Source organism: Electrophorus electricus, chromosome 23 (assembly GCF_013358815.1).
Source record: "Electrophorus electricus isolate fEleEle1 chromosome 23, fEleEle1.pri, whole genome shotgun sequence".
In the NCBI taxonomy this organism is placed as follows: domain Eukaryota; kingdom Metazoa; phylum Chordata; class Actinopteri; order Gymnotiformes; family Gymnotidae; genus Electrophorus; species Electrophorus electricus.
Genome location: NC_049557.1, coordinates 90207 through 107798, shown reverse-complemented (window position 1 = coordinate 107798; position 17592 = coordinate 90207). Strand labels below are relative to the sequence as shown.

At 41.7% G+C, this 17592-nt stretch overlaps 2 protein-coding genes across 5 annotated transcripts; one reads left to right on the top strand and one right to left on the bottom strand.

Annotated features, from left to right (window-relative positions):
* Positions 1-386: 386 nt before the first annotated feature.
* atxn7l2b (ataxin 7-like 2b) lies at positions 387-8676 on the top strand. 2 transcript variants are annotated; one of them, XM_027007074.2, is made up of 10 exons: positions 387-503; positions 1626-1694; positions 1893-2211; positions 2604-2812; positions 2960-3042; positions 3497-3708; positions 4074-4257; positions 4478-4599; positions 4897-5728; positions 5837-8676. In XM_027007074.2, exons 1-10 carry the CDS (start codon positions 407-409, stop codon positions 5852-5854), a joined length of 2145 nt encoding a protein of 714 aa, XP_026862875.2. In that variant the 5' UTR covers positions 387-406; the 3' UTR covers positions 5855-8676. The 2 variants fall into 2 exon arrangements, with proteins under 2 accessions (XP_026862875.2, XP_026862876.2); XM_027007075.2 differs by lacking the exon at positions 387-503 and adding an exon at positions 655-1485.
* Positions 6903-13273, bottom strand: amigo1 (adhesion molecule with Ig-like domain 1). 3 transcript variants are annotated; one of them, XM_027007076.2, is made up of 2 exons: positions 12847-13273; positions 6903-12411 (listed from the first exon to the last, which is right to left on the bottom strand). In XM_027007076.2, exon 2 carries the CDS (start codon positions 12294-12296, stop codon positions 10815-10817), a length of 1482 nt encoding a protein of 493 aa, XP_026862877.2. In that variant the 5' UTR covers positions 12297-12411; positions 12847-13273; the 3' UTR covers positions 6903-10814. The 3 variants fall into 3 exon arrangements, with proteins under 3 accessions (XP_026862877.2, XP_026862879.2, XP_026862878.2); XM_027007078.2 differs by having other exon boundaries at positions 6903-12406; XM_027007077.2 differs by having other exon boundaries at positions 12852-13273.
* Positions 13274-17592: the final 4319 nt, after the last annotated feature.

The window sequence follows — 17592 nt, the reverse complement described above, 5'->3', positions numbered from 1 at the left end:
TATGTTCAGATAAACATTCCTATTGGTGCAGTTTTCAGACATTAAGGTGAAGTTATGTCACAATTTCGGGGATATGGCCTTTTTCTATATATGTAAAGGCGTTAACAGGCAACCACATTTCTGAGCAGTGCAGATCTCAACACAAAGTGGCTAGTGGTCTGGTTATACATGGAGCAGCAAAGGGATACTGGTTGCCACGAAAAGGTTACTGTTTTTATTTCTCCTCGAGTTTAATGATATCCTTGCGTATTGCTCTATTTGGAGGGGAAAGCTATTTGTATACTTGAGCGTAAGGACGTTGCAGATGCATGCCCGAGCACAAGTCTGTCTATCGCGAACGCGCGGAATGACGTCGAATACGCGCTCGTGTAGTGATGGTGGCGGGCTGTGCGCGCGCTAAACAGTAATGGCTGCCCTAGATCGGCGTATTTCCATCCTTGATGAATTTGTAGGGCAAAGTTGGAACTCTTGGATAGATAAAGCCGACGTTTCCACACCGGAGGGTGAGTGACAGAATCGCCCTAATCATTATCTTGGCTGACACTATGTCTACCAGTCACAGTAAAAATAATTTATTTAAAATGGACACACCGTTCACCATAACCCAAACAAAAGACCCACTGGGTCCTAGCGCGGCATAGGTTTGAAGTCAGCACCGTACTTTGGAAAATCTCCCAGGTCCTAGCGCTCAGTTAAGTGATTGACAGACAAACGACAAATTTTTCCAAAGGTTCACTTCGCTATACGAGTTTGAAAAGAATTGTGCTTAAAGTTGTCGTATATTTATTAGCTTTTATATTACAGAAAAGCTTTATGATCCGGTTTCAGTTGTCAGGCTAGCTAGCCAACATGCTAACCAAGCTTAGGTGGGTTATGGCAGATAGCTTAGCAATCTATCTTAACATTCACTTCCCGTTGTCTAGAATTCATTTAGCTAGCTTGCTAAGATAAATGAATTATAGACAACAGGAAGTGAATGTGGAGCTCATCTTCAGTCCCCAAAACTATCATGGCAAATATGCTAGCAAACTACTGCGCTCAATTCAACAACAGCACACAGCCCACTGACTGTCCTGTTGACAGGCCAGTGGTTTGGGTTACGAGTGCCTTAATCATTGGCTCGTACTGATTTGCCAGTAGTATAACCATTCTTCTAATGCTGTGTACACTAATGTTCACTAGAAGTTGGTGAAATCAAATTGCCCTTTCTTCCTGTATTTGCCTGGGACAATGTGAGGCGCATTTTGATTTCCTTGTGATACTCTCAAGTTGTGTTATGTCGCGCCTTCTTTGACTTATGGCATCTTAAATTAGGTCCAAGCTGATACACCCTTAACAACAATATCTTTACAAAGATCTATGCGCTACCACGAATAAATATCTACATTAAAATCAGTATTGTGTGATAGTATGCTTTAAAGTAAATGGGCCACCTATTCTGACGGCGGAAAACATCGATAAGCCTCTCAATCTGCGACCAGTGGTGTAAGTGTGCCAAATAAGTTACACCCAGCTCACTTGATAAAGGAGCACGAATTTTATTTTAAGAACAAAACATGTAACAGCTTTTTGCCTTCTAATTGTTTTGTATATTATCTGTTATTTCATTTGACTGTACTTTTTAGGGTCCTCTGGAGAAGAGTGCAGCAAGAATGTGAAAAAAAGGATGGAAACCATGACTCTTAGAAAAGAGGGTGAGCAGGTCTTGCTGTCCCACTGTCCTGAAAGATGTTACTTTTGTCAGCAGCACTTGATGCCTGACACTGCCCATAGTGTGCTGTAATTAAGAAGGAGTGGCACATGGCATAATCGAAAACAACTGCAATTTACTTGTAGTTGACACAAATATGTTCAGCCACTTTGGCATTAAAAATATAATTTCCTGTTCACAGATATGTGCATATACGGCCACTGCCCTGCGCATGACGAATTCTACCTGGTGGTGTGCAGTCACTGTGGGCAGGTAGTGAAACCCCAAGCTTTTGAAAAACACTGCGAGCATCGGCATGGCCCAATCAGCAAGCTCTATGGCCCCCACGCGTCCCTCTCATTGCCACAGTCACACTGGCTACACATCGGCCGGCCCCCTGCTCAGCACGGTGGCCTCCGTGAGGCACATGACGGGAAACAGCAAGCTGCCGGACCCCTCAGGGTCCCACAGTTCCAGTCCCCCATCCACAAAGCACCCAAAGCCCAGAAGGACAGGACCAGGTAAGCAACAAATAATTGCTGTTTGTTTCTTTAGTTATGTATATGTATATGTGTGCATGCATATATGTATATATCTCCTCTGGATGTTCTTTTTCTTTCAATCTCAGTTCCTTTACCAGAGGATGTATGAAATCTTATAGTTTGTCCAAAAATTAAACATTTGCATACATACATATTTAACAACTTGCAGGGTTAGGGTTAGGGTTAGGGTTAGTACGTTAGTTATGACAGTACGTGTGCTTCCTGAGAATTGAACCCGTGACTCGTGTTACTAACACCATGCTCTACCTGCTCTACCAGCCTTTCTTTGCTTTTGCTATTTTCGTTTTGTCATTAACCCTTTCCTCACCACAAAGTTCAGCAAAGTTTCACTTTCCTGTTATATCTTTCAGCGTATTGCAGCTAGATCAGTACCCCCATGGGAACCCACCGTCACCTCCATGCTTGTCCATGCCGACTCCCCGAGACCCACCGTGGCATCGAGGGCCCGCCTCACCCAGGATGCCTCCCCCAGCAGAAAAGGCGCTGCAGAAGGGGACGCACATGCCCCGGGCCCTGCACGGCCCCAGGACCTACAGCAGGACTTATAAGAAAGTCCCCAGTATGATTGCAATTTCTGAATTCTTATGAAAATGGCTGTGGCTGTCTAAAATAAAGCTTCTTATTTGGACCAGAACAGATGTTAAAAAACAACAACAAAAAATTGTGAAAAAGTTCACATATAAAAAAATGTCTTTGTTTTGTCCAGAGAAAGAATGTGATTTGGACAAGCACTGTGGAGTACTTGATCCTGAAAGGAAAAAACTCTGCACCAGACTGCTCACATGTAATGTACGTATAAAATTAATATATGTAAAGTGCATTAGAACATTTCTAGATTACTTGCTTGGAGCAAAACCTATGAGTCTATGAAAGGTTTGTGGTTGGTTTTGTCATTTTCAGGGTATTTCTATGTTCATGATGTTCTGCTTATAAACGTATGATATTGCCAACAATTAACATTGTTTAATACTACACCAATGATTATAATACAAGTTAAATATAATATAATACAATTATATATAATACAAGTGTGATGCAAGTTCATGTTGCCACCTCTCTGCATGGAGATGGTGGCATTAGTATGGATTAAGAAGTTGCGGGACGTAAGACGAAAATTCCTTCATATGCTTGCACTGAAACTTCTAAAATACATGAACTATAAAATTTAACATTTATAAGCCTGCTTTCAGAACACTGTTAAAAAATGAACCAATATCTCCGCTTATCGTCTCGTGTCCTTCAGATTCACTCTATCCACCAGCGCAGGCAAGTCGAAGGGAGGAGTAAGAGCTTTGATCAGCTGGTTCTGGAGCTGAAGATGAGTGCCAAAGCTCGGGAGCGCGCTCCTCTGGCCAGAGACGCACCCACTGAAGGCTCACCCTGCCCTCAGGCCCCTACAGCAGAGCCAGGGCCCCAGGCCTGTAGGCGCCATACGGCCAGCTATGTTTCTCTCAGGTATGGAGCAGCAATGCACTTGGCAGGGTCTCTGTACATCAGATTCTGGCCATTCATGGGTTAATTTCATCTGACAAGTAAATAAAGTTCTGCAATGAATTTTACTTCTTTTTAAAGGTGCTGAACTTGCTAGTTTGAAATTCTGTCAGGACCAACTTGGAATAAAGAGAAATTGTAGTTGTATAGGAAGTACTTGACTAGATTTTATAAATGGTACTAAAGAATATAGCATGATACATTAATCACGGCAAATGGGAGCGATTTTTTTATATTGATAGTAATGATTTCTTCTGAGGTCCACTGTAAGCCTGCATAGTAACACAGCATATTGGCATCAGAATGTCTTCTGTGATCACATGTAACAGGTCTAGGACTCCATCAGAGAGTGGCGTGGAGGTGAATGAGTGGGATCCATGCTCTGAGGGGGTAGAGGGGGTGTCAACCCTGCGCCCTCCAACCCACTCAGCCTCTAGTGAGGAAAGTGATGGTGAAAACTATGAGGAATCTAAAGATCTACCCACCAGCACATGCCACCCCAAACCTCTGGGGGTGAGTGGGCCACTTTACTATGTTTCTGATTACAACCCTTTGAAACTTGAACCAGTTTGGTTTTGGGGGGAAAAAAGCATTCTAAATTGTCATTTAATGAGTGTAATGATTAATTTATTTAATTATTGTATAAACCTATTATATGTAATAATAGGTTTAATAATCATGTAAAATGTAAATGTCAATTTCTCTTCCCCTCTTGCACTTCCTCTCTCTGCAGCTGTGCACTTTTGGGGCGCGTGTGTTGGGTTGCAACATGTGGGCGTTCGATCGTAGGCTCTTCCACCTGCGTTCAGCGCTCAGTGCCATGGTGGAACAGCATCTCAGTGCCCATCTGTGGAAGTAAGTGAGCCAATTCTGCCAAGTGGCTGCCATACATTACTGAACATCCAAATCACCCACTCTGTGTTTTAGAGAACTGAAATTGAAGGAAATTGCATAATATTGAGGGTAACTGACATTGTATTTTGTGGCAGGAAATGCCATGCAATGTGGTTTGCGTGATTTGTTGTTGTTAGTGGATAGTAGATGTGCAGTGAATAAGTTCACACTTACTAAAAATATACAGTTATACCAAATATTGAGTAATATTTTATTAAGCTGAGTTTTTTTTCTCTAAAATGTATCTGGTCTCCATAGGAAAATCCCTCAGGTGTCTGAGCTGCGCTCTCATCACACTTCATCAGCCTACACATCTGCTTTGCAGTCTGCTTACATTTCCCATGATGCCATGTACAGCCCACCTAGCAGGGTCCCCACCCCCAGTGCCTCCTCACTTAGGACTAGCACCTCCTCTGTCCCCAAGCGGCCTCCTGGGGATATTAGTACCTCAGGACAATCAGAAGCCAGGGCCTCTAGCTTAACACACCCCTCCAAAACCTTGACCAAAGCCCACATCACCTCTGCCACCAGCCAACCTCACAATTCTGTGGGCCGCCCCAGCAAGCAAGCTTTGCAGGCCAGGCTTAGGCAACTGCAGGAGAGCCCCACACCCAGAAAGCGCAGGAAGTCTCCACCAGAGGAAGAAGACTCACTGACCCAAAACAGGAACATCTCCATTCCTTGCCATAGAGATCGGCAGCCCTCCTCAGCTAGACTCTCTTTGTCCCCCTCCTATGGACCAATAAATGGCGTTCTTTTGCCAGGCAGCAAGCCACGCCCCAGGCTGCATGTTTCCGAAACAGGGGGCTTGATTTCCGGTCGCACATCTCCACTCTCTCCGCCAGAATCCTCCTCTCATGATGGTTGCGGTGCCTCAGGGCTGCACCGGAGGGCTCTTGGCCATGAGCAGAAAGGGCCCGTTAAAAAACGCCAGACCAGCAGTGCCTCTTCTCTCGAGGTACTCTCACGCCAGCCCAAACCCAACAGCCTTTCCTCCACCCACACCCCATCCAGCCTCTTCGCCTGGCGGAGAGACAGTAAGGCAGGTCCAGTCTCCCTCAGTATGGAGAAGAAACTCGAAGCACAGAAGGTGAGCTCTTTAGCTCTTCTTTTAGACAGATAAATAAACAAAATAAGATGGCAAATTAAGAGCCTATTCCTTAATTCATTAATCTTTAATTTAATCATCTTCTAACAGCCAAAGCTTCATCACTGAGGGCAGTCTGCCTTAAACCCACCAGGAGTTAGACATCTACTGCCACGTATTGCCACTAATTTTATGCACAGGACTGTCCAAACCTTTGCAATGTACCCAGGAGGATGTAAGTGTGTGTCTGTGTGTGTCTGTGTGTGTGTTCGTGAATTTTTAAAATTGAGTTTCTACATGTGTGGATGGAAATGAATTGATTATCTGTGTGTGAGTATAGAAATACCTCAAGTCCTATCTTATGCTGCTAAATAATGTCGGATGTTGAAATATAAAATAAATATCCCATACACTTGAAATACATTTCTCTATCATCATACCGTTACAAGAATGTGGTCAACCTCACCAGTAGATGGCATCGTGTCACCACTTTGTTCTTTGATAGTCAGTTAAGGCCTGGACAAATAGCTTACATAGCTATGACAACAGAGTGGTCTATGGTGTGTTCTGTAACCACTTGTTGTGTTTACAATATGCTCAGTATTTAAACAGCATAAATATGTTTTATTTGGATACTCAGAATTTATACCTGTGTGAATGGCCAGAGGTTGTTTTATTTTTTAATTTTAAGCACAAAAACATTTCCATGTATGTTAAATTTATAACTTGGTTCATATTTATTCATGATTGCTGTATTAGATTCTATTATGTGAGTTTTATTTGAGCTTTTATGGTCTTTAAAACTCAAACCTGTATAAGGACCATTAAATTATGATAATGTCATTGTATTTACCGTTCTTGTTCTCTCAAAGTAGCATCTCTAGCTATGAATGGACAGTCTGGTATTTGATGAGGTCTGCCTAGTGTTCCGGCCAAAATGTCAAGCACTGATGTTCCGCAGATAGATGGGAAATAAAAATTGCACTGCAGCGTCAGTTTAAAGGCCTGTTTGGGTGTATTATATTGCAATGTTTTGGAAGTGAACTTAACTGAAAATAGATAAGGGTCTATTTTGTATATCAAGCAATAGAATTGGAATAATTACTATATGGTTATAGAATCGAGCCAGCATTCGAAATGTACTTTTAGACTCAATAACAAATCTGATTCAAAAAAGGAAGATATAAATTTTTTATTCAGGTTCTAAAGAAGTTATAATTTGTCTATGTTAAAACCATTATAAGTCTAGCATTTGCTTTATCAAACTCCCCCATTGCAGGTATTGCAATCTGCAGACAATCTAACATACAGACCTATTACAGTGAAACATCTCTAATTCCTAATAAAGAACCAGCATTATGCAGCATCTACTGGATATTGCACTTGTAATATGCTTACTGAGACATGGGCCATGTTTGCACTATGAGGTTATTACTACCCTCAAGACATTCACTTTGTATTAATGTGACTTCCAGTATCTTCCTTCTCTCACAAAACAGGACAAAATAATTTGTTAAAATTTTTTGATGTTAAAAGTTTTTGATGTGGTCAGTGTAACTGGAATATGCTTAAAAATTTTGTATGTCTAGTATCTCCATTGGCAGACTATGGACAGATGGAGCCACTTTAAATGAATTGTCTCTAATACCAAAAATTTCAGTACAATACAACATAATATTCAACACAGAGATAGTGAAATAATACTTACATTACACACTTGGCACTTGACACATGAAAATGACGCTCACAGTAAGAAAATGGTAAACGGATTCACAAATTTTAGTGTGCTTACATTATACAAGCAAAGATTAGAGGCAAGCAATGTAAAGTGTAGTCGAGACAATTCTATGAATTGAAAAATGTCTCTTACATAAAACAGTGTATTCCTGAAGAAGCGTATTTTATTAGCTATTTTATAATACAGTGCTTTGTTGCCTCCAAAGGTACAGTTTGTAATGGCTTGGTAAAGTTTATTAATTAATTTCTTAATACAACTTACATATCTAAATGACAAGACATTGTAAACGTATCTTCAATATCATATGACAGACACAACCTTTACAGATAATGTTATTATAAAATGATTATCAGCATCTTGTGTCACAACTGTATAAAGAGCTCAATATTATAAAGAGTAGGGGTGGCCAACATGCTTGCGGTGATCTAGCACTCTTTAGCTCTTACCACCTAAACAGGCTCCTTACAAGCATCTGCATATTAGAGCCAGGTGTAGTAAGAACCACTCTGCAAAAGAATAGATCTCCAGAAGCAGGCTTGGTCACTCCAGTAGAAGAAGAATTTCAGCCTTTGAGACACCATGGACAAGATGGCTTGTTAGTTACAATAACACTGCCTCATAAGCGTTGTGAACAAACACGGAACCAACACACAAAAGCATGGATATGTTTTCCATAAAATGCAGCATGATGAACAGAGATTAACAAGAGAATACTGCTGCCATCTAAGAATACCCAAGGGTTAGAACTCTGAAAATACACAACAGTGGCTGTAGAGTTGCTTAGGAAAGGCTTTACTGTCGTGTCTCTTGCTAAGGTGAACTGTTTCTGAAAACGAGATACACTGACCTCTTCTCATTGATATCATGAAAGTGAGGACACCAACTCGTCACAGAATTTTGGCTTGAGCTGGAGAGACGTTTCCAAGGCCTGCACTGCTCACTGCCTGCTGCTGTCTGTCATAGCTGCTCTCATTTTTTCCATGACTTCTCCCTGAGATAATGCTGTGCCACCCAGCATTCGAAAACTGGATCTACTAAAGCCAATAATACACCAGAATTGTCCTCTGCATATTACCACAGAGATGGGTCAGACCTGGCATTCTGAATTAGCCTTCCTTCAATTTCCATTTGAAAATTCGTGTAAGATAAGAAGGGTGAAAATAAGCTTGATCTGACAGCCATTTCACTCTCATCTGCATCATGTCGCAGTCTCAGCAAATGGACAACTAGAGTGCTCTAATTATTAATGGTGTTGGAACAGAGCTATAGTGTGTCGTGCCTGAGTGCTACATAAGACTGAGAGTGCGGTGTGTGCCAGTACACTGAGAATCAGGATGCGCCAATGCTGCACCTTCAAATGTGTGTGCTGCATCTGTGTGTGGCTGTTGGCAGATCTTCTCCTGTGTTATGCTGCTGATTTGGTTTATGCTATTTGTGTAAAGATTCAATTGCATCTGCCATTAGACTGTGATAATATTCAATCCGAGCTTCTAAGGAGCTCTGACCATTTTTCTGTGGATGTAACTGATCAAGGTAATACACATGCATATACAGATATAACCACTCAGAGCTAAATTTCTGTAGCTTTAATAATTATCTATAGCTATCTTAACATGTACATTTCTAACAGGTTTCCAATAAAATGACTTGAAGTTTCCAATAAATATCTTAAGAACACCCTGAAAAATACATTCAAATTACTACTGGTGATTCAGGGCCATAACAAACGATAATTTCCCCCTTTTGTCCCAGGTCCTTTTTTCTTACCGAGATTGCAAGGCACTCTGGGGGCTGGATACATAAGCGCAGCCTGGTCCAGTCATTTGTTTGACAATGGGTGACTCAGAAATGTCACCAAAATATGCAAATAAAATGAACTTGAGAACAAGCATGAGAATCAGAGATGTTTAGAAAACAAGAAAACGAGTCGGGTTTCAAATTGTGAAATGGCCTTATTTTTATATTAAAAGGCCTTGTTCTATTTAAAGAGGTAATTAGAATTCAGGTAATGTATCTTTCTCTGGTCGACATGGCAGACAGCCTCATGCAAATGATACTATGCAGATGATATTTTTTCTTAAACAGGATGACGGTCGAGCCATGAGTCATTACGAGCCATTGTTTTTGTATTCAAATTCGCTCTGTGCAGAACATACCAATTTAATTTGCTCTTAAGCGGCATATTAAAACCAGTGCTGCTGCTCACATGACATCAGTTTTCAGTGACCCTTACAGCCCCAATTAGGGATCACAGAAGATGGCAGGTCAAATCCAGGTTTTGATGCTACAACCCAAACCTTCAATAACCCACCTAGAATGGACAATACAAACCAACATCCTACTAAAAAAAATTTACATTTACCAAGCTTTTTAATTAGAAAACTCAGTGCTAGCTGTAACCCTGTTTCAGCAGTTACTGGTTGGGGATTTATTGCAAGTGTGTACGAAATTGCAATGTAATGAAATAAACTTTGGCTTCATTTCAGACAGATAACCTAATTATATTACATGTGATTCCTTACTGTAATACAATGCTAATGACCTTTCTCTAAGATTGAAATTTGTCAGAATACCTCGTTTTCAATTATACATCTCTTGCAAAACCGATACAGGCAGAATTTTGAATTGGCATGTGCTTACACAAATTTTCGCATGTATTCCTTGATAGCTTCGAGGTGCTAAATTACTAAAAGCAGATGCAAACCTTGCTGTGTTCCTCCAAATACACTCAGCATTCATCATAATGATAGTTAACAGCATGACACTCCTGTAGCAATGACTCATGACTGAAGTCTATATATAACATGGTGATGCTGGTATGGTAGCATTTGGGAAAGGAAGAAGTAAATGTTCCAAGTACTAATAACTATAGGGTAAAAGCTATGATGTTCTTAATTAATTAGCTGTCTGTAAGAATCATGCTTATTACTTGATTATATAGTGGATGTATATTTCTTTCAACAACTTTTATTGAATAATAAGACTTCCAAGTTATACTTTCTATGCATGGAGAAATTAATCTTGTCATTTAAGCCATCTACTTTCCTGTTTCTCAACGATCACTTTTTAGAGTCCACTTACCATTTATACCATGGCAAGACCTGTTCACAGTATATACTTAGGTGCTACAGATTGAAATGCTGGAAAGGTTTTTTTTTTTTACCTTGTCCTTGTCAGACTCACAAGGGAAATTGATATAACATTCTGTTGTTTATCATACAGATCCTGAAGGGTGCAAGCTGAATTTCTGTCTGTCTCTTTATCCAGCAAGGTCACAACAGCTCAATGTGTCTAGACCAACTCTTCACAGCATCCATCCCCCACCCAATTTGAACACTGGGCTGTATTTGTTTAGACCACAATAGGTGTGTCAGAGAAGACTGAACTAATGGAGTCTGCAACAGACTTCTTCCGCATCCCTTTCCCCTGCCTGGCTTCATCATCTAGCTCCTCCACCCCGCTGGGATTCACTTTCCCGTTCTGACCCTGCAGGTCCTTGGGGTCTATGAAGGCCACATGCCTGCTGAGCTCTGCTTTGGTTGCCATGTCTTCATGCGTTGGTGTGGCACTGAGTATAGAGGAGTGGATGCTGTCCTCATGATGGTTCTTCGGCTTGCCCTGTCCTGGGCAGCAGAAGCAGCGACACGGGGTCAGGTACAGATAGATGAGCACCAACACCACGCTGGCTAAGCAACCCACTAGCGTTGTGTACCCCGTGTTGAGGGTGTCACCAGTTCCACTGACAGTGAAGTTATGTACCTTCACCCACACGTACAGGGTCTCATTAAGGTGCTCACTCACAGCAAAACAGGTGTACTGGCCAGAGTCTTCAAGTTTTACTGAGCTGATCTTCAGGATGCCATCTGGGAAGACTTCCACACTGTGGTTATTGCCAGGGGATGCTATTATGTTGCCAGGTAACATCCAAGTCTTGGACATCTCCCGATGCCGGGTGTCACAGTTGAGGACAAGAGTCTGCCCCAAAAAGGTTTCCTCCATAGACTCATTGAACGTGCTGCAGTTCATGTGAACGTTTAGCTCGAAAACACGCAGGATTTTCTTGTCAGCTCCTGGTGGAATGCACGTGTAGTCATCTCTGAAGTCCACCGCAGAGTTCAGCCGCCGTAAGAACCACTGGGTCATGAGGCTGTACAACTCGCAGTTACAGATAAGAGAGTTGTTGTGGAGGTAGAGTCCATTTTTGAGCCAGGCTGGTAGGCTCTGCAGCTCTGGGATGGGGAGGACTTTAATGCGATTGGATGACAGGTCCAGCAAGCTCAGCTTTTGCAGCCGTGTCTTGTTCTTGACCAGTTCCACGGGGAAGCGGGAGACCAGGTTCTGGCTCAGATAGAGCTTCTGCAGGCTGATCATGCCTGAGAAGGCGGTGCGATCGATCTGGGAGATATGGTTGTTGTAGAGCAGGAGCACCTCCAGGTGCTCCAGCTGCTCGAAGATGTACTCATCCAGCTGGCGCAGGTTATTGGAGGACAGGTCCAGGTAGCGCAGGTGCCTCACATAAACAAATGCCTCAGTGGAGATGAAGTGCAAGCTGTTGTGGCTCAGTAAAAGATTGTGGAGTTTAGGGAGTTTGTATGTGGTCCACTCAGCACGCAGTCTGGTGATGTCATTGTAGCTCAGATCAAGCACTGCTGTGTAATTGGGAAGGTTGACTGGAACAGTAGTTAAGTTCATTTTGGAGCAGCTGACAATGTTACTGGCACATATGCATGTTTTGTGGAAATTCAATATAGAACCATCAGTCCCTGATGCATGGATAAGGACCAGGGCCATACAGACTGCCCACTTAATGCACCGTCCTATAGGAGATAACATAACTCCCAGCTTCCAAAATATTTACTTTAAATATTTAAATTTTGCCTTTTAAATGCCTTCTCCACGTAGAATGGAGAAATCAGCTGTGCAGGTTTACGGAGTTCCAAAGTCTAAACTGAAACAGAAACAAACAAGAGGGATTAAGTATTGTTACAACAAAGAGAGTTCATTATTAGAGTGTAGCGTGGACATAAATGAGCATGAGTCATTTATTACATCGCCCGTAAAAAAGACTGGCAAGCTCTCACTCGTGCATGCATAATAACAGGTTTACAAACAAGAGGCATTCATTCACACAGTCTAAAGCAACTGGCACATCGATAGATAAATTTACATGCGCTGCCGCTAAAAGCAAAGTCATTTCACAGAGATACATCAACAGTTTTGACAAGTAAGAATCATTCCGAAAGGTGAGATGTTATGGCCTGTAGTGACCCAATACAAGTGATGTTGCATTGCACCATTTCCCATATACGCTGCCACATCTTTAATATATCCAGGTAAACAAGATTTCTAAAACATAAAAGAACAACAATGCAGGTTGTCTTACCTTACCTCCCGAATTTTTTGCCTTGGATAAATGTGCATCAAGATTTGCCTGAAAATAAATCACAAGCTTGTGTTTCTTTATCCATTGGATATCACAGTAACGTGGCATGCCCTTCCCATTAAGAAAGCCAAAGAGAAACGCCGAAGAAAATGTATTCTTCTGGACAAAACAAAACGCCCCGACAGCGTGCACACACCGAAATAATATAGCAGATGAACCAATCAAGGGTAAATGCGCAAATAGTTAGATTACGTAAAGAAAACAACGCAGTGACTGTCAATCTTGTTATAATCCTCGAAACATAACAAAGCAGGACGGAACAAATCCATTTAGAATGTACATTTCCTCCGTTCCGTGAGGCTTGTAGATATTGTGGCTATTGAGCACTGGTAAATATGCTCTCGCCCGACTCCTCAGCAGACGCAACACAGTCCGATCAGCATCGCTTCATGGTCAATCACATCAGCGCATGAGCAGTCGCGCACAGGGAATCTCGGTGGTCCCTTCTCGGATATTACAATAAGAAAGAAACACCAGATCTATGCTCCGTATAGTGGCCAATATTTAATCCACGGTCTGCTTTTAACAAACTCAAGCGCTCTTAGAATAAATAGGGTGACAGTTTAATGCTGTCCCTGTACATGTCGGCCTGTGTATTTGTACTTTATAATCCTTGGACTGTCAAAAATACATTGTCATCAACACTACAGTCCATTTTATGGCCACCAGCATCCGAAGCAAATGAAGCCCTTAAATATTTTATTTACAATAAACCGATGCAGAAGCCGATAGTCACATAGCCGGCGTGAGGAGCTTTTGTAGCAACCTAAGAGGGAGTACTTTCAGCTATATTAGACCCAGCTGGGGAACAGAGAGGAGTTCCCACAGCTTGCTTACACTGACTCTCATGGGGGTTTGTAATTACACCCTAGTAGACACATTACATTAGTCTAAATTCGGCCGTGGTCTTCATCGAGTGCACGCTCCCTTTATTCCTTCAATGTTCAAATGTTTATCTCCACCACAATGACATGGGAATTTAAAAGACACCTAATATTTTAAACATAACAGCATAAAACGCTTTTGTATTGCTGTGGGCTCTGGACTGCTTTTAAAAGTTTATACAAAAACATATGTGGCCTTTCGAATTGCTAAAGGAAAGTTGAAAGCGAAACGACACTGCCATTTTAAACATGTTTTAAAATTGTTAAACCCTTTTCAGACAGCACACTAATTCTAATCCTTCACATTAATGACTACCTGCATAGACACAGATTAGGTTTGTCAGATGAAAGCCCATTGAATTCCTCAGGGAAGCTACATTCAGCACACACTTGTAGTGTACAGTTAGAGTAGTCACATGCCATATGCAATTTTTATTAGAAATCCCCAGTCTCTTTCTCATTGATCAGGACTGCTGCTGGATGGATATTTTTGGGTGGCATACTAAACTCAGCCTAGCAGTGACATTGGCTGTGCTTGATACAATCATGCCAGTTCAATACCCTCTATCATGCCATGTCATTCCTGTGTTGAGTCTGGTCCACCACTCAAACATTTTTCAGTCAGCAATGGTCTTGTGGCGATGATGAACAAGGTATATTGTCCAGCTAAGCATAGCAAGCAAATAGGCTAGTCTTTTTGCTCAACCATAAAATGGACCTATAGAATAGGTGGACCAAATAAAGTGACCAGTGAGTGTAGATGCAAAGCAGGTTAGTAATAAATTGATTGTGTGTATGGCCAAGTTTGTGATAGTGGTGACAATAGTAAGTATCTTTGTTCTTACTGAAAAGCATTGTTCTGATTGGCTGGCTGCTAACTGGGGCCTTAGTATTTTTATGCCCTGGTTAATGTCCACATAGGCCAGTCCTTGGCTTCATTGACAGGTGAATGAGATTATATTACACCAACCATTGGGATGTATTGCGTAATTTTTGGGAAGGCCATTGAGAAAGCAATGTGCTTAGTTCTTTATTTATGGTTATTCCCAGCAGGACCCTTACCTCCTGTTCATGTTCTCATTAGATGTAGAATAAATATACTGTACCTTAATTAGTGAAATTCCCCTGGATGATTCAAAGACCTTGTTGCACTGGGAATTAATTGAATGTCAAGTTGTTGCTATTAAGTCAGCTTTGACTTAAACATTCAAAAGCATGAGCAAGTATTTACAGAGCTTTCTTAGCATTTTTGGATGTGTGAAGGCACAGTCCCTTATTACTAAGTGCCATATAATTAGCATTCCTGCTCTATGATTGTCATGTACATAAACCACTCTGAAACACCCTGTCCATCATTGATAAGTCAATAACACCAGCGTAGAACATCTTGGCCAGAATACTAACTATATACACGTCTCTTCAATTAAGGATCTACAAACACTTCATTGCCTCTTCCTGTTTTCAAAGTACTGCTGGCGCTTGTCCATGTACTGAGCATTTTCTCCTTGTTTTTTATGCCTGGTTTCCTAATCCATACCTCATTACATTTTAGTGGTTATTCAGATTGTGTTTTTGTGCTTCTGATTGCTGCCTGATTTGTCTGTATTGCTACAGATTATTAAGTGCTTTGTAATTGGATCTCTACCTGTCCTGGTTGTTCATGACAGAATACTTCGCCTGACACATGAAACCATCCAGTCCTGTTTAGAGAAGCAGGTGACTGCGATCAATGACCTTCAGCAAAAATGGGCTGAAACCACTTGGTCTCCTTCTACCAGACCAGAAAACTTAGCCCCGCATCAGTCAGTCCTGGTCATCATCCCTGAGACATATCATGGTACTCAAAATAAGTGTAAAGGTTTTCTCATTATATTGCTTGATGTATCTAGAACACCATGCTTACCACTTTCCTACCAGCCAAGCAAGAATTCAGTTTGTGGTTTCTTTGCTCTCTGGGAGAGCACATGCCCAGTTAAGTATTTTGTGGTATAGTAACCACCCAGTTCTTGAATCTGAAGCACAATTCCATGGCCTTTTTAAATCTGTTTTTGATCATCCCACTTCAGGCAGAGACCCTCTAGAGACCCAAGATCTGCCAAGGATGAAAAACAGCTTCCAATTATGTGATAGTTTCATAATATTGCGACAAGCAGTTATAGGTTAAAGTTCCGAGCACGAACAGAGATTAAGTTGCATGCAGTATGGTGAATGCAGTTTATTAGAGAACACATGTAGTTTACAGACATAATCCAAAGTACAAGCCAAGGTTGTAGATCCAAAAAAAGCATTCATTGAAGCAAACCAAAACAAACAGGGAACAGGTAAAGAGGGCAATAAAACATAAAGACTTCCAATAAACCAGAAGAAAAAAACATCATGACAAATGGTTCAGATACATAACACGAGTTGACAAGACTTTGCAAAAAAGACAAACTGAACATACAAGGCTTATATACAGAGACTAATGAGGACAAACAAGATACAGGTGAAAGCAATAACAGGTGGATATACTAACCAGGGGGCGAAACTGACAAAAACCAAAACAAGGAAGCCTGAGAAAACAAAACCTGGAAATAAACAAACAGGTAGATTTGCCATGGGAATCGCAACGCCAAGGAGGGGCAAACCACAGAGGGTACAGGGGACACTGGCATCCAGAAGGCTAACGAAGAGGCTTCAGGAGTCAATGGCTGGCTGTGGGATGTGGACAAACAAGATACAGGCGAAAGCAATAACAGGTGGGGATACTAATCAGGAGACGGAACTGACAGAAACCAAAACAAGGAAGCACGAGGAAACAAAACCAGTAAGTAAACAAACAGGTAGAGTTGCTGTGGGAACCGCAGCACCAGGAAGAGGTGAACATGACAGGTAGGAGCAGCACAGCTCTTTGATGGTCTGTTATACAGAGCTCAACCTGGCCCTCCAAACTGAACTAGCCTGCTCAAAAAAATAATATAGAAGAATTCAAATGGCCATATTGGTAGGCAAGCTCATGCCCATTGTCCAGATTGTGCCTATGCCGTCCCTTCACCCATTCCTCCTTCTGAATCTACTCCCAATGCACATTTGCATTGGGAGCTATGCATTTGTCCCCATTGCAGCCGGGGTTCGGTGTGTCAGTGTGTCTGTATGAGTACATGCATCATAATCTGTTTGTCTCCATCAGTTACAGCACCTGAGCAACTGACTCGGAACTCTGCCAGTCCTGTGTTCCTGTGATGACATCTGGCATCTTGCAATGCCACTCCTGGAATTCTGGCCACTATGAAAGAATCTTCGAAGATGCTGTTTGGGAGCCTAGAGCTTACTGTTGTTTTGTCGTTATTTTTCTTATCATTTGGTCTGTTATTTCATGCTTTGATCTTTACTGCTACTCTTTTGACTCCAGTCATTTCAGTTATACATTATTCCAGTTCTCCTTCCATCACTCCATCCTTTCTGCTAAGGCTCAACCTAGACAGTCTTTGCCACAGTAGTCGACACGTTTTCTAAAATGCAATGACTGCTACCTTTCCCAAAACTCCCTTCACTTTTGAACTGGCTCAACTACTCTTCCATTACATCTTTTGCTAATTTAGTTTGCCCAAAGATATAGGATGAGATGAGTTCATGTCTCATGTGTGGACAGCATTTTCTCTTGTAGTACCAACTGGACCGGCACCGTTTCCTACCTTAGACTTAATATGCTCAGAAAACTTTGAGCCACACCATTCCAGTGTATCTTGGGCTATCAGCCACCAATGTTTCCATGGGACACCCCACTTTCTGAAGCTCCCTTAATGTTGCTGCCTATATGCTT

Coding starts and splice junctions, on each gene's coding strand:
- amigo1 (XM_027007076.2), bottom strand. CDS start 12,296: ATGTTATCTCCTATAGGACGGTGCATTAAGTGGGCAGTCTGTATGGCC.
- atxn7l2b (XM_027007074.2), top strand. CDS start 407: ATGGCTGCCCTAGATCGGCGTATTTCCATCCTTGATGAATTTGTAGGG. Junction 1,695..1,892: donor CATGACTCTTAGAAAAGAGG/GTGAGCAGGTCT, acceptor TCCTGTTCACAG/ATATGTGCATATACGGCCAC. Junction 3,709..4,073: donor GCCAGCTATGTTTCTCTCAG/GTATGGAGCAGC, acceptor CACATGTAACAG/GTCTAGGACTCCATCAGAGA.